At 37.0% G+C, this 14,843-nt stretch overlaps 1 protein-coding gene across 2 annotated transcripts in view; it reads right to left on the reverse strand.

Moving 5' to 3' along the window:
* Positions 1-14,843, reverse strand: part of LOC134543153 (E3 ubiquitin-protein ligase HERC2) — a 374,433-nt gene that overhangs the window by 203,614 nt on the left and 155,976 nt on the right. For both annotated transcript variants that reach the window (XM_063388026.1, XM_063388017.1), the window contains exon 34: positions 273-474. In XM_063388026.1, the coding sequence (XP_063244096.1) occupies positions 273-474 (202 nt within the window). The remainder of the gene's footprint in view (positions 1-272; positions 475-14,843) is intronic.

A 14,843-nucleotide genomic window follows, 5' to 3' on the forward strand; every position in this document is an offset into this window, starting at 1 on the left:
CGAATAAAATATAAAGTGAAAATGATTTTACAAATCTTACATTTACTTAATGTTACATTAAATATAACCTAAAAACATTTTTTTTTTCAAAATGGCGACTTTTTTAAACTCTAAGTACAGAAGTACAGAAATATGTTTATGTTTACTTACCTACTTGTATACTTCACTTACAGTTCGGACAGTTTTAATGATGTCATTTCAGGGTACAAGCACGTGTAAGTATATTCTTTAGGTGAATTCAGACAGGGTCTAAAAACTAAATGACTACTTACAGGAACTAGAACCGGCATCTTCGTGGGCGTCCGTCTCCGACTCTGTGTCGAGCGGCGTGGGTGGCTCTGCAAGCTTCAGGTCGTATTTATCCTCCTTGCCCATGCGGTAGGAGTTGGTGGAACCGTTGTCCCACTGAACCCTGATCCAGCCGTCTTCGCCCAGCTCCCCTATCACCCTTCCCTCGCCCGGCGGAGGACCGTCCTGCAACCAACCACAGCAGCCTTTTACTGCCGGCAGCACCAGTGTCAGCCACAGAGACCATCTGCTAACCTGGACTCTGCCATACGACGTGCAAGCTCTACACCAGCACACAATGCTTGCACCTTGGTTTTAATGCTGAACTTGCAATTTATTTCTTTAAAGGCATGCATGAATATTCAAAATTCCAAATATAAAAATATATAATTTATATTTCATATTAAATACCATTTCAAATACCTACTCTTCGAAATAACACATGTTTGTACGTATTCAAAGTGTAGTGAAGCTATTTCACATCACCTCATGTAATGATCAAAATGGAGGTTTTAATTTCTGTGTGAATGTGTCATCCTAGTTTTAGTACATAACTAGCGACCCGCCCCGACTTTGCATGGGTGCAATGCTGATACTAAATATACTACGCTATATATAGGCACGCGCCGCCAGCCCCCCGGCCGGTACCGCCACAAGCGCTTGGTCCCTAAATTTTAAATCTGTAATATCTTAGAAAATATTCATTTAAATTACATGCTGTAAAGGGCCATATTGATCTATATTAAATACACAATGTATTTAAGGTACTTAATTGGATAAGGATTAATGCTATATTGTTTAAAATCGCTTCGTAAATAAGCCATTATTTCTAGTAAAAGGTATAGGACAAAAAATGGGTATTGTGGGTTATCCCTAAGAGATATACCATCGCGGACTTTTTTGTAGACCTTTTTAAGGTGTACAATACTGTAGTATATTATTTTGATCTATCTCATAGGGTTCAGCCAGCGTTTGCAATGTACGCGCAAAAAAATGTGTTTATTTACGACATCACATTAGAAACCTCTGAAATTATCAGTGTTTCTCTACTATATTATGCATGTATTATACATATAAACCTTACTCTTCCTATTAAAAAAACCGCATCAAAATCTGTTGCGTAGTATTAAAGATCTAAGCATACATAGGGACAGGCAGACAGCGGGAAGCGACTTTGTTTTATACTATGTAGTAAATAGGAACAATACAGCTACCCAGAGTTTATTTCAACAAGTGCACAGTAAACAGCAGAATGTTTTAAGTTCAGACTGAGTAACAATGAGTAACTCGGAAATTTTTTGTTTTGTTGAAAAGAAGGCAAACAAACAATAAGCAGTTTGTAACCAACCACATAAAATTAATATCCCGAAAAGATTGAACGCAATATTAATTTAGAGTTGTGTTTAAGTATTTAAAACCATTAACGTTGAAGGACCATAAACAAGTATCTAATTTGAATTTTTACTTTAATATGTGGCATTGCAAGCTACTGTCTTTCCCCAAATTAAACAATATATCGTTGACAGAATGTTTTTCAGTAAGGTAGTACATCAGCTGATCATGTAAGTTCGAGGTCATGGTGACCTAGTTTTGTATTTTATTGTAATTAATATTTTTATATCAGTTTCTGATAGTTAAAAAAAAAACATTTTATGTGTTTTAACTGATTTTATTAGGTTGACTAGGTTACCATTTATGCAGTGTGATTTGCAGTATTTTATTTCATTTGAGTATTATTTTTATAGCCATATTGTCACGGTTTGAAATTTTGCAGGGTTTTTGAATTCAAATTTGGGGACTTTACTGAGGGGACTCTGGGCTGGCTGCTCTGTTCACTCGTCAGCGCAGGTGGTGTGACCATGTAATTGGGGCACGGGGCCGAAGCGGCGCGCTGCTGGCTTGCAGATTGCACATCTTTTGTTTTTTTGTTTGTTCGGCCGCGCGCTGGCGCAGCCACGAGCCGCGGTTACCGAGACGCGCTGTGTAACAGGCCGCGCGGTGTGGCCTGCACGTCTGGGTAGAGGGGGGTAGCCTTCTCAGCTGTCCTGGTTAGTTGTTTAGTAAATTTGGCTTCAATAAGCAGCGTTTGTTATGGTAGGCGCGGCGGTGCGCAAGAATTTAAGCGCAAGTGAGTGTTATGTCGGGGCTCACTCAGATGGAGGCTATGCCAGTCGTCTGAGGTAACGAGTCGTTTAGTTAGTTCGTTCGGCATGTAATCATCAAAAAGCTCACTCTGGCGGAGGCTATGCTTATCTCCAGTGGTAACGAGTTGTTTAAGTTTGTTTATCATGTAATGTCTTTAGGCTCACTCAGAAGGAGGCTATGCCAGTCGTCTGAGGTAACGAGTCGTGAGAGTCATAGTTTTGGAAATGTAATGTTCGTTCGGGTTGTCAAGGGCAAGAGAGGCCCCTAAGTTAGTTTTAAAGTGAGGGATCAAGAATTGTTCTGCTTATTGGAAAATGTGAGTATTGAATTATCTTTGTTTTAATTTTAATTATAAATTAGGGAGTAATGTATTTGGAAGGATTAGGGAAGAGCTTCGTGAAGTTCTCTCTCTATCTCTCTCTATCTCTATATATCACTATAAATATCTCTCTATATATCACTATATATCACTCTCTATATATCACTATATTACTCTATCTCTATATATCTCTATATATCTCTATATCTTTCTATGTATCTCTATATACATATATGTCTATAAATATCTCTAAATATCTCCATATATCTCCATATATATCCATATATCTCCATATATCTCCATATATCTCCATATATCTCTATCTATCTCTATATCTATCTACATCTATCTATATATATATATATATATCAATCACTATATCTATCTCTATCTATATCTCTATCTATATCTCTATCTCTATCTATCTCTATCTATATCTATCTACATCTATATCTCTATCTATATCTATCTAAATCTATATCTATATCTATCTATCTACACCTATATATATATATATCTATCTACATCTATATATCTATCTATCTACATCTATATATATAGATCTATATCTATATATCTATCTATAGATCTAGATCTATATCTCTATATATTTATCGCTATCTATATATCTCTATATCTCTATATCTCTCTATCTATATATCTCTCTCTATCTCTATCTCTCTATCTCTCCTCTCTCTCATGGTCATTCAGTAGTTAAGTACTGAAGAGATTGTTGTCGTAATTTTAATCACAATCTGTAAATGTTCTTTAAGACTGATTTTGCTTCTTTAAGTTAAACAAATAAATTCATTTTCATTTAGTATTAAGTTACTTTTAAAAATCTTCTTTAATTTATCTCTCACCAGACATCCTGTAAGGGATGACAAACCTATTCACTTCGATCCTAGGTACATTAAAGTATTTTAGTAAGTTAAGAGGAATTGCGACTAATGCCTTTCGCACATTATAAGTTGAGGCATGCGAATATGTTCAGTGTTACAATTTCCCCCCCCCCCCAACCAAAGGAATATTTATTAAACTATTTTATTTATTTCATTATTTAAGATTTGTAAACGTGCGTGACATTCGGTGGAGTTAGCCTGGTAGATTCTATTTCTGGAGACAGATGGAGATTTTTAAGGTTTATTATTAAGTTTAGTTTCAGATTCTGATAGAAGGTTAACAAGTGTTTACTTCTGGGTTATGATTTTCGCCTAAGTGGAGGAAGTATTTGAGATTTTGAGTATTTGAGGATACTTGTAAGGATAAATTTTTAAGTGATACGTTGATTTAAGTTGTTGAGTTTGATTGGAGATTTATCGGGGATCATTACGAGAGGAGAATGCATTTGTTAAAAATAAGAATCTGAGCAGAATACAGAAGTTATTTATTTTAAAGAATCTATAGGGAGATTACGTTCATTTTGAAGTAACAACAGGATATAGGTAGTTATAAAGTTTGTAACGTTGCAAGAACCCTGCCCTCCTAGCTGAATATTTTTCTTTTTAAACTATTTTATGAATGTAAATATTTCTTAAAAAGTCTTTCTAATGATATTTTACCGTTTTTATGAATTTAAGGGTTGATATTTCACTTGCTATATGCTTTAAGAATGTACCTTGTATTCTAACAGACATTTTCAATCATTACTAATTTTTAACTATTCACAAATAAGTCGTACTGGATTTTTGCCTGTTTTGGACTACTTTTTCAGGTTTTTTCTAAATAAGTTTAAGTTTGTCAAGTAATTTGTATTATGATTGCTGTCCTTAAATTTCATTAACGTGTTGCATAATAATTCTAGAACAAGGGACTGTGTCTGGGGGATGTGTAAAAAGAGAGAGGCATAAGAGGCCTGTAAGTGCGAGTGAGAAAGAAACTGTGATTCCCCGCCAACCGAGATAAAAGCTGGGATTCCCCACTGGTCGTGGGAACTGTGTGATAACTGCTGTCTCACGGTGTGGGAGAGAGAAGGAGAATGTAAAGTCCCTGGCTCTATGGATAGAAAACTGTTGTCAATGTGTGTTCTGTTTTCCTATTGGCTTGTGATGTGTAGTGTGAATGAAGTGTGCGTGTGATTGGTCGGTGAAGTCATGTGACTTCTCCTCCTTGCGTGGAGGAGACGATGGCAGGATTTCACCAGTCGTCCGTCGATTGCTGCACCAGTAGGTAGCGTTCGGTGGCTTCTCGCCAAAAATGAAGTAAATTGCGGGATAGATGATTTAACGTTGGTGGTCAGAGCCATGCCGAGTATTAAGTTAACCTAATTTTTTTTTTATTTCATTCGGACAGTAATTATAAATTGTGATCGCCTTTGTCGGCGTTTGGCTCGTGGCGAATTTCGGTTTCGCTGGGTGCGGCCCTGTTCGAGGTCGCACTATTTTTGTGTACTTACAGTAAGATTTTACTGAAGGACTTAAATTATGTTTGTTTTTTTTTTTCGTTAAGAGTGCGTGGGAGATAATATTTTCTCGCGCGCGGTCAGTTGAAGTGGTTCATTCTTTCCTCGTAGGATAGCGTCTCGTTCGGCCGTCACGAGCGTACGTAGCGTATCCATGCGGACATCCCGCGAACTAGTAGGAAAACGAGTATGGTGGGGGGAGGGGGGATGGAGTGGAGTGAGAAAGAAAGAAGAATGAAAGACTGCTGATAGGAGTGGGATGAGTCACCTGAAGCAGCGGCTTTGTGATGTGCTGAAGCACAAGAGAAGACACGACACAGGACTATCACACCCGTTTCACACATAGACAGAACGGATAGAACATTTTTTTTTTTTTTTTTAGTTTAAAGGAACGCCGATTTTATGCTTACCTCTTTCGGCGTCCATTTTATAACCTTCTTTACGCTTCGTGGATGTTACTGTGTGATACACCACTTCGTTTAAATAAAAACCGTACAACAGTTCTGGTACATAAAATATTACAAAGCGAAACAAAAAAAATAGAACTTTAGATACAAGTAAACCCTACATACCTAATAGATTAGTATTGTCATCTGCCTGACAACTGCAGAACGAAACTTCTTATTTATACCTTTTTTAATACACTTGACGTTTCTGACTCGTGTTTTGTAACAAATGTACCGTTGATTTGTAGAGAATAAAACACAATATAATTTGTTAATAGTTCGTGAAAATAACAGCATATTAAACTCTGAAAATTCGGCGATCTCTGCACTTTCCGCATTACAAAATATCGGCTTGACCTCAACTTTTTCGCGAGGTGGCATACCAATGGTGCGTCCTGATAGGCTGAAACAGTTTTCCGCTGTCTTGTCGGCGTTGTCTGGCTGACCCGAATTACTAGGCACTGGCTCAGGCAAATGAAGCTGAACTACTCCAGGAAATATCACCCTAATCAGTTTGCTAGTGTACTATTTTATACATGAACATTTGCTAATTGTTTCTCAAAATTTCGTTTCGAAGTTTAAAAAAAACACGAAGTCCGTGTAGTCTACGTTTTTGATTGAAAAGTCAAACAAGAATTTGTCTTTTTTTTCCCGCAATGGACCTAGATACTAGTTTCTATATTTTATTTAAATCCAAATGACCATACTTTAATTTTACTTTAATTCTACTTTTATAAATGTATGTTGTGTATAATTAAGTATACCTTTTTTTATCGATCAACATAATATTTGCTCCATAACCAATTAAGTGAACTTAAAAGTGAATGTTACTGGCATTACAGTATATTACACATAAATTATTATTGCAATCACAACTGGTAATCATAATTTAAACAGAACTACTATAATCTATTTCATTGTCCGAATTTTGACGTTTAGCTTGCAAGAAAGGTCTCTGTAAAGAGGACTGCAAAGATCTTATTTTACCAGAAAACTATTGGACTGCCAGAAACTTTTTAAAAAGTGAACGTCAAAATTCGGACAACATGGACTTTATCTCAATGGAAATTATTTCTGAATACAAACATTACCATATCGGTTTTTCGAAATTGAACGACAGGTCACTATATAATCAATGTGTTATTTTGAAATTAAGCCAACTTTTCGCTACACAAAGAAAACGTGTCTCTTCTCATATAACGTAGAACATGGTCGTGGTAACTACCCACCTATATACTACCTCTGAAGGTACAATTACTGAACTCGCATTCGCGGTGGCCTGGGTTTCAAACCTTTTCCAGCGAGTCTTGTTATATTTTAAGTAGTGTATCTATATTGCGGCAAATATTAGACTAAATTATATGTGTCGTTAACGGGATACAAGAGCCAGTCCTGTCAGTCGTTATCCGGTAGAGCGCGCTTGTGATGCGAATGTGCAGCGCTCGGCTGCGGCGAGGCTTACTCCGCGCGCGGGGTTGCCAAGTCGTCAGTCGCGCGCTGGCCGCTGTCGCAGTGCCTTGGTTATCTGCCTCCCTGCCACCCGATATGTTTCCTCCGCCGGGATCCACGGCCATCACATGCTGTGCGCGTAATATGTGCAAGTGTTATTTTACATACCTTTTCAATTAAACAGTTGTCAACTACAATTTCTTCGCTGAAACAATTTATTTATTTGGGATTTAGTTACTATTTGAAGAGTGGCTTATAGCGAGAGATTCTGATGTATAATCTCGGCCCGGGTATGATTTTGTGGTCTAATTTCGAGCATAAACCGAAAACAATAAAAATATAATTCCCAGTATTATAACTCTAATCGATTAAAAAACCTTTCACTCGATAATAAATAACTTCTTTTAATTGTACTAAATACTTTAATAAAGTAATGTCTTAAATACTTCCTGAAATGTACAGGAACAAACACTATACAAAATTTAATGCTGTATTAAACAATGATACTCTGGCCAGAGTTTTTTTGTGTAATTTTACAGAGAGTTCACAAAGATAGTTTTTATGTATGTACATTAATGATACCGTTGAAAGACACCATTAAAAAATTAATACAATATGTGTACTATTTAAATAAATATATTAATTACATATAATTTAGCATAACATTAAAGAATGAAATGAACATGTTGACATACGTTTTTAAACAGAGAAATTATAGTCTTTCAAGCACTTTCACTGCTACGATACACATAAGTAAAAGAGGTGTCTATATAAATTTATAATAAGTTCGAATTTAATCTACTAATAAACATAAAATATGTGTTTGATAACCTAAATTCTAAAAAAAAAAATCTTATTGCTTTTACATACAAAATATGATCATAATATTATCTACACTGTTATATTAGGACTGTGTCAAAAACAGAAGAAAACATGCATAACATTTAGGAAACCAAAACTGAAGTAATCTGTTTTGTTTATCTTTAATGAATTTTGAGCTTCTTTTACAAAGTCAGGCTCTCGCGCATTTAGTCTTCGGGTATTTAATGGATATGCTATCTCTGGAAGTAAGCACTCCGCAAAAAACTGTTGTAGCTTTGACAGCATGAATTTTTCCCAAATTTCTTCGTCGAACAAAATTCTTTCAACTTGGAAATCATTTTTCGTATGAACTACAAAGTCGTAATAATTTCTACTGCAGACGCCAAGTTGACCTTGAATCTGGTTAAAAAAAAAAAAAAAAAAAAAGTGGGTTTTCTTTAGACGCAATGCTCCAAGTTTTTCTTCGATACACGTTTTTTTTTTCTTTTTTGAAATATAGTCCTTTAATTTATCGTCCCCAGCTGAAAATAAGCATTTAACTTCCAGCAAACCATCGTCTGCCACTAGTACATCTGGAGATATTCCGAGAAATGAAAAGCTTGGGTGTACAAAAAGAAGCCACAATCTTCGACTTCGACATTTTTTAGTTTGGAATACATATTCTTAGCCAAATTTTCGTTAACTCGTCCAAACTGAACGGCTTTGGAATTTATCTCCCTGTGATACAAAATTTATTTTACTAGACAGTGACAGGATGTATGTGTTCTTTTTACCACAAAACCGAAACTATATGCTGTAAGTCTGTTCGTAGAAGCATCCCTCCATTTAGTGTTCTCGTGTTGACCAACAGTACTTCCTTCTTTCCAACTCATGAATATTTTTTTTATGTTGTTGCATCCCGATTCAGGTTTTCGAGGATAAACTTCATCTTTGTATCAAGTTCTTCAGGACTCAACATGTCTTCAGGACACAAAATGTCTTCAGCACTTGGACCATATTCCAAATCAGGACCAGGAGTGTTGTTTGGTCGTCTCTTTTTATTTGGGGGGCCATCTTCATACTGGAGACAGCTAATTTTTAAAACTGTTTGGCAGTATTTTCCTGGGCTTCGACCAAATTTGTTTTTCCATGGGATGAAGTGCCACCTAGGACCTCTGACATGGGCCAGTCCAGCTCCCATACAACGAGCGTGATAAGAGCCTCTTTTAGCAAAGTTTACCCGTTTTCCACCTGAAAACTTAGCTAATATACTCATATATCGCTCAACCTGATTTTTATTTTTGTTAAATATAGGCATGGTCGGGCAGAGAAATTTGACTTCGGGCGGGCTCGGGCGGGTAATTGTCCAAAATTTTCGGGCTCGGGCAATCTCGGTCGGGCATCAAAATCAGTTAATGAAATAAATTTTGAACATAAAATAGTCGTACTTAAGTTTGCATTGACAAACCTGAACTGTTTTTATTTATTTACTATACCGCACTGATATCAAAGTTAAACATTAACCTAAAAAATAGAGTGCATATTAATCTTGGAAATAAAGTGCTTATTAACTAAATTGTGTTTGGGTAGCTGCTTGAAGGTTCATTGTCACTGCTGATTGTTTGACCTACACTTCCACTGGTATCCATTTTGGTAAAATAATGACATGAATTAAATAGAAACAATTCACAACCACTTTCTGCAAATGCCACGCAACTACAATGTGTGTAATTAAAGTTAGCTTATAATCCTTCTCGCACACAGCAAGCAGCTCCACCGGCCTTGAACACTACTTTGTGACTATTGAGCAGTGAGCATCCGCCGTGCGTACGCGCGCGCGTGTGTGTAAGTGTGTGTGTGTGTGAGAGAGACGGGCGACCAGCTGCATCGTTAGTCAGCCAGCGAGAGTAACGGTAAATGTTGACCTTGACCACTTCCGCTTGCTGCAGGGCTCGCTCTCTTATATCTGTCTCCCCCTCCCACAAACACACTTGCTGACCGGGCACCTTCTTTATCTTATCTCTCACGCACACTCACTTCACCGGCTGGTGCCGGGACAGCGGTGGCGTGGCATGTTCCTGCAGCTGCCGCGCGTTCCAAAAAAAAAGAAGCTTTGTTTACTTGCGCCGTGCGGTATTGCCGTTTTCCAAGGTGCCCGATATTTTCGGGCACTGAAATACCCGCCCGGAATTTCGGGTGTACTTGATACCCGAAACACTGCCCGAAATTTCGGATACCCGACCATCCCTACGTTACTATTCTTGATTCAAGCAAACGACGCGCAGATGGTGGAAATTACATATTTCTGGAAAATTTGTGAAAATGGTTTTTTTACAATGTGGTTTGCACACTCAATTTTTATGACTTCCCTTCCGTAAGGAACTCGCTGCTTTATTCTAGAGTAAACACTGAATCTCCGTCACCAAAGTAAGTATTTTAACAAGTGCTGCTCAACACTCCCGCAGAACCCTTCTACTATTATAGTTTGTTCCATTACAGTGCTTGGACCACTATAGTTTTTAAAGCAAAGATGTTCATTCACCTTTTTGTCTTTGAGTCTTGCAAATTCGCATGCGAAGCAATACTTCCTTTTCACTCCCAGGTACAAGAGTTGGTTTGTTTCGGCTCTGATAATGCAATTCTTCAAAAGAAAAAAAAAGTTAACATGCACATTTTGACTGGATGTTATAAGTACTGAAATATTTTATTTTATGAACAACAGACTATAGAGTAAGCATTGGTGTAAACAGGAAGATAACTCACCACTCCACTTAAATCGAAACTATGTCAGTCAATCCTCTTATTCCAGCCGCCGTCCTCTACGACACTAATATATGGTGTATCATTTTCTACGTTCCCTATGGCAATAGCTATTTTTTTTTCATTCACTATCATTTTCTTGGAAAGTTGTCTTTGCCGAAACTAAATTTAAAAAAAACCATTGTGGTAGTAGCGTTAAGAAAACTTATGCAAATCACATGTACACATATTTCACTACACAAATCTATCACATTATAGGGTTGTGCGAATAGTGTATTTTGGTGGTCGAAAATTTTGAATCGAACAGGATTTTTTTTTTAAATTTCTTGCGAATAATTTCAAGGTCGAAAAATTATCTTACATTTTCACATAGATAGATACATAACAATATAGAACACATGTAGTGAAAATAGTAATACTATATTAACTTTTGCATACAAAGTGAAAATTGTACCATGTTTATTAACTATTGAAGCAATGTAAGCATCATTAATATGCACATTTCTCAGATATAAATATTAAAAAGTGCAGTGTTGTACTTTTTAAAATTAAAATTAAAATCCAAATTCAATGACCGCAATGAATAACGGTGGGGGGGGGGGGGGGGGGGGGAGGAATTTGAGAATTTGTAAAATTTGAAGGAAGTAGGCTGGAAAATAACTTGTTGCACTCATGGGTGCCGCGTGTTGAGATCCTCTTCAAGAGAACTATACTACCAGCCAGCTTGTGTTAGCTACCCAAGGTCGACGGCCCACTGTTGAGATTCAGCGCTTCGTTTCGTGTTGTCACTGGGCGTCCTCACACGTACATACCCACACCACTTGAGGCAGACATTCCTCCAGCTGCCCGAAAGTAGCGGCAATCTCCTGATAGTTCTGTAGATCTCTTTCCACAGAACAAGGGTACAAAAAGGCTTCACCACCAAAAGTAGTACACATTAAATAATTGAAGCTATATCAGCTCGTAAGATTCGTTTACCGTGCCCAAAAGTTTGAAATACTCCTCACTTACAAATAAGTGTAACTATGTTACACCGCGTACTGGTACAAACATTTCGGGACCAATAACATTTTACGATATAATTATAATATTCTATTAAACTGTACTCCTCCCCCGTGTATCCGACATCCAGTTATCCGGAACTGCAGTTATGAGGAAAACATCTGCTGGCCCGTACAACCTCACAACACAACACGATGCCCTCCTCCCTTCCCTTTTTCGCCTCTGTCAAACCAATAACACCCATTCCCTTGCCTTTTATGGTAGACGCGGTAGTTGCTTACAGCGCTACACCTTATCTTTCAGGTCGCACGTCGACCTCGGCCGGCCGCTAGTGCTATAGAGCATCCCACTCTTAGATTGCAGTGTGGAAGTAAATGGGCGCATTCTCTCTCTCTAACACACGCCGATTGCCGTTAGCACTGTCCTTGTTTCTTCGTGTGTTGTTGCCAAATATCAAACGAAATTAAAATTTTAATTTTTGGACCAAGATATTGTATAGCATCGAAATACGCATCAGGCAATGCTTATTTTGAATACTTAACAATATTTTAAGTGTCCGAAAACATTAAAAAACAACTTATTCGCTACGAACTGTTTTGAAGTATTCCGATATGTTCACATAAAAAAAAACCTAGATGTGTATTTCATTCAGATTTTTTTATTAATAAATTAATGCCTTAGGACGCCACCGAACAAATGTTAAGACAAAAACTGTACAGGTTTCACTTCAATAGTTTTTTTAATATATTGAAATGCATTTTCTCACAAACTGACACATCAAAAAGTTGACCAGCGGAAAAAATTGTTTCTATTAAAGATAGATGGGGGACGAAAGCGTGAAAAATGTTCACAATGAATTGAATTAGTTTTTAAAAGCAACTCCATCTCAATTGCTTCTACAGTTTCCGTGGAAATAGCTGTTAAAGATGTGTCTTATCAGTACAAGAGCGCGCGCTGCCGTCGTAAGAGGAAACAGGGTCGTGTGTTTAGATAAGTGGGGTTCTGTCCTACAAGCAATTTCAAATACATGGCTTCCTTAATCAACAACAAAAATATTTTAATCGATTCTTGAACATAATATATAAAATGTATGAAATAAATACAAAGGAATTTAATAGCGATCATGGTACAAAATTTTGAATTATTTTTCTATCCTTCTCAACACCAAGCATTTTATCAAACATTGTTTTAGACAAAGTTTTGGAAAATAATTATGATATTTACAAACAAGTTATAGAGATTTGATAAGGTGTCTACTAAGGCAGTTACGTTTTTTTTTGTCCGGTGAAAATTTTTTTCGAACCCATGCAGTTATGGCTGGCCGTATCAAAAATTTATTTAGAAAACATTTTTCGGTATTAGGTACACCGAGTTATCATACGTTAAAACGGATTCGATATTATTCATATTATGGGAGTTGCGATTTTTCTGTTTTTCAAAAAATCTTTCCCATTTCGAAACAATTGTTCGGATTTTTCCCATAACTTACTCGACCGAGAATTTCCATTACCGTATTTTATTTATCATTTTTGGACATGACTTGTCCAAAAATACGGCATTTATCGGGCCCATGAAAATGTGATACACACACACAGATATATATATATATATGGGAATTTTTAGAACATAAAAGAAAACTATAAGAAATTTTCGTCTACAGTAGGTAGTTTTTATTTGAAATTTACATAAAAGTGGCATTATTACAAATTTATATGTGTAATAGTATCAAATATTATTAATTACGATATGATTTCTTAAAATGCTTCTTGTTCGATCCGAATTACAAAGACACGCATCTCCTGAAATTCGTAATGTGTTAGAGATTTGGCAACAGCGCGCGCCATAAGCCGTGTACTGCAATCTAAGAGTGGGACGGGCTATAGATAGTGAACTGGCAATGCAGTTGTGCCGTGTGTATGTGTATGTATATATATATATATATATATATATACATATATATATATATATATATATATATATATATATATATATATATGTGTATATATATATATATATATATATATATATATATATATATATATATATATATATATATATATACACGTTTAGTATTTATTTATACTGTGTTATGTGATGTCAGCAACAATTAACATTAGTGTGTGTCAGATGTAGCAATCCAAAATATGTAATGACCAAAAAGAATCCTGGATAAATGTTTTAAATTCTTTAAACTCATGTTTTTAATAGACGCGATATATAATTGTAATTTGATAAGTTTCCATTCACGTGTGACATTTCAAGAGTAGTATTGCATAAGGGTGTACGAACGTTCGAAATTTCGAACTCGAACCGAACTTTAAAATAGTTCGGTTCAAGTTCGTGTCAACAAATTTGGGTTCGAGTTCGTTTTTTTGTGACAACACTAGAAATTGTTAGTTTCTACATTTTAATAATACTAGAACCACGATTTAACGTATGCTCACGGCAAGGGTGCCCATATGGCAGTTTGTAGGGGGGGCCCAGACTATATGATAGTTTGTAAGGGGGGGGGGGGGGGGGCAGACCTTCAAAAATTGACTAAAAGTATCAAAAATTACTCACAATTTGCCAAAAATCCTCAAAAGCCCATACATTTTTTCCTCTTCCGAAATGTTGGGGGGAGGGGGGCCACGGCCCTACCTTGCCCATGGGTGTGGGCGCCCTTGGCTCACGGTTCCAAGGATGGCATTCGTATCGCTGCCTTTGTAAAATCGGGGCAACGAGGAAACACAAACCTCCGGCCGCAGCGTGTGCGTGGAATGCGCACTGGCCCGCCCCGCCAGCCCGGCGCCGCCCGACCTCTCCCGCTCTATCTTCCCACGCTGCGGCCGGTCTCGGATGCTACAGTCTCTGCGCTGCTGTTATTTGAAATATTCAGATACATGGAAAGTGTTATACAATCGTTTTAAAGATTTTGGAATCAAAAACAAACTAATATCATCAATTTAAAAATAAGTTACCTAACTTTTATTTTTCCGCCTTGCAAAAAGACGCAGGTTTCCTTTGTCACTATTCTTTTTAAAACGTGTCTTATTGCCACCAATTGCAGCGTTTCCCACCTATTTCAATTTAAAAATGTGGCTTCGTGGTAGCGCGATACAACAAAACAAGTAGTGACGACCTCCGACATGTGCGACATCTGTTATGTGTTACTGCAATGAACCTCTGCGTGCGGAGTGCCCGACATCTGTGTGTGGACGCGTGAACTACGATGTGTAAAATTCGTTCTTCG

The sequence above is a fragment of the Bacillus rossius genome, chromosome 1 (assembly GCF_032445375.1).
Source record: "Bacillus rossius redtenbacheri isolate Brsri chromosome 1, Brsri_v3, whole genome shotgun sequence".
Classification (NCBI taxonomy): domain Eukaryota; kingdom Metazoa; phylum Arthropoda; class Insecta; order Phasmatodea; family Bacillidae; genus Bacillus; species Bacillus rossius.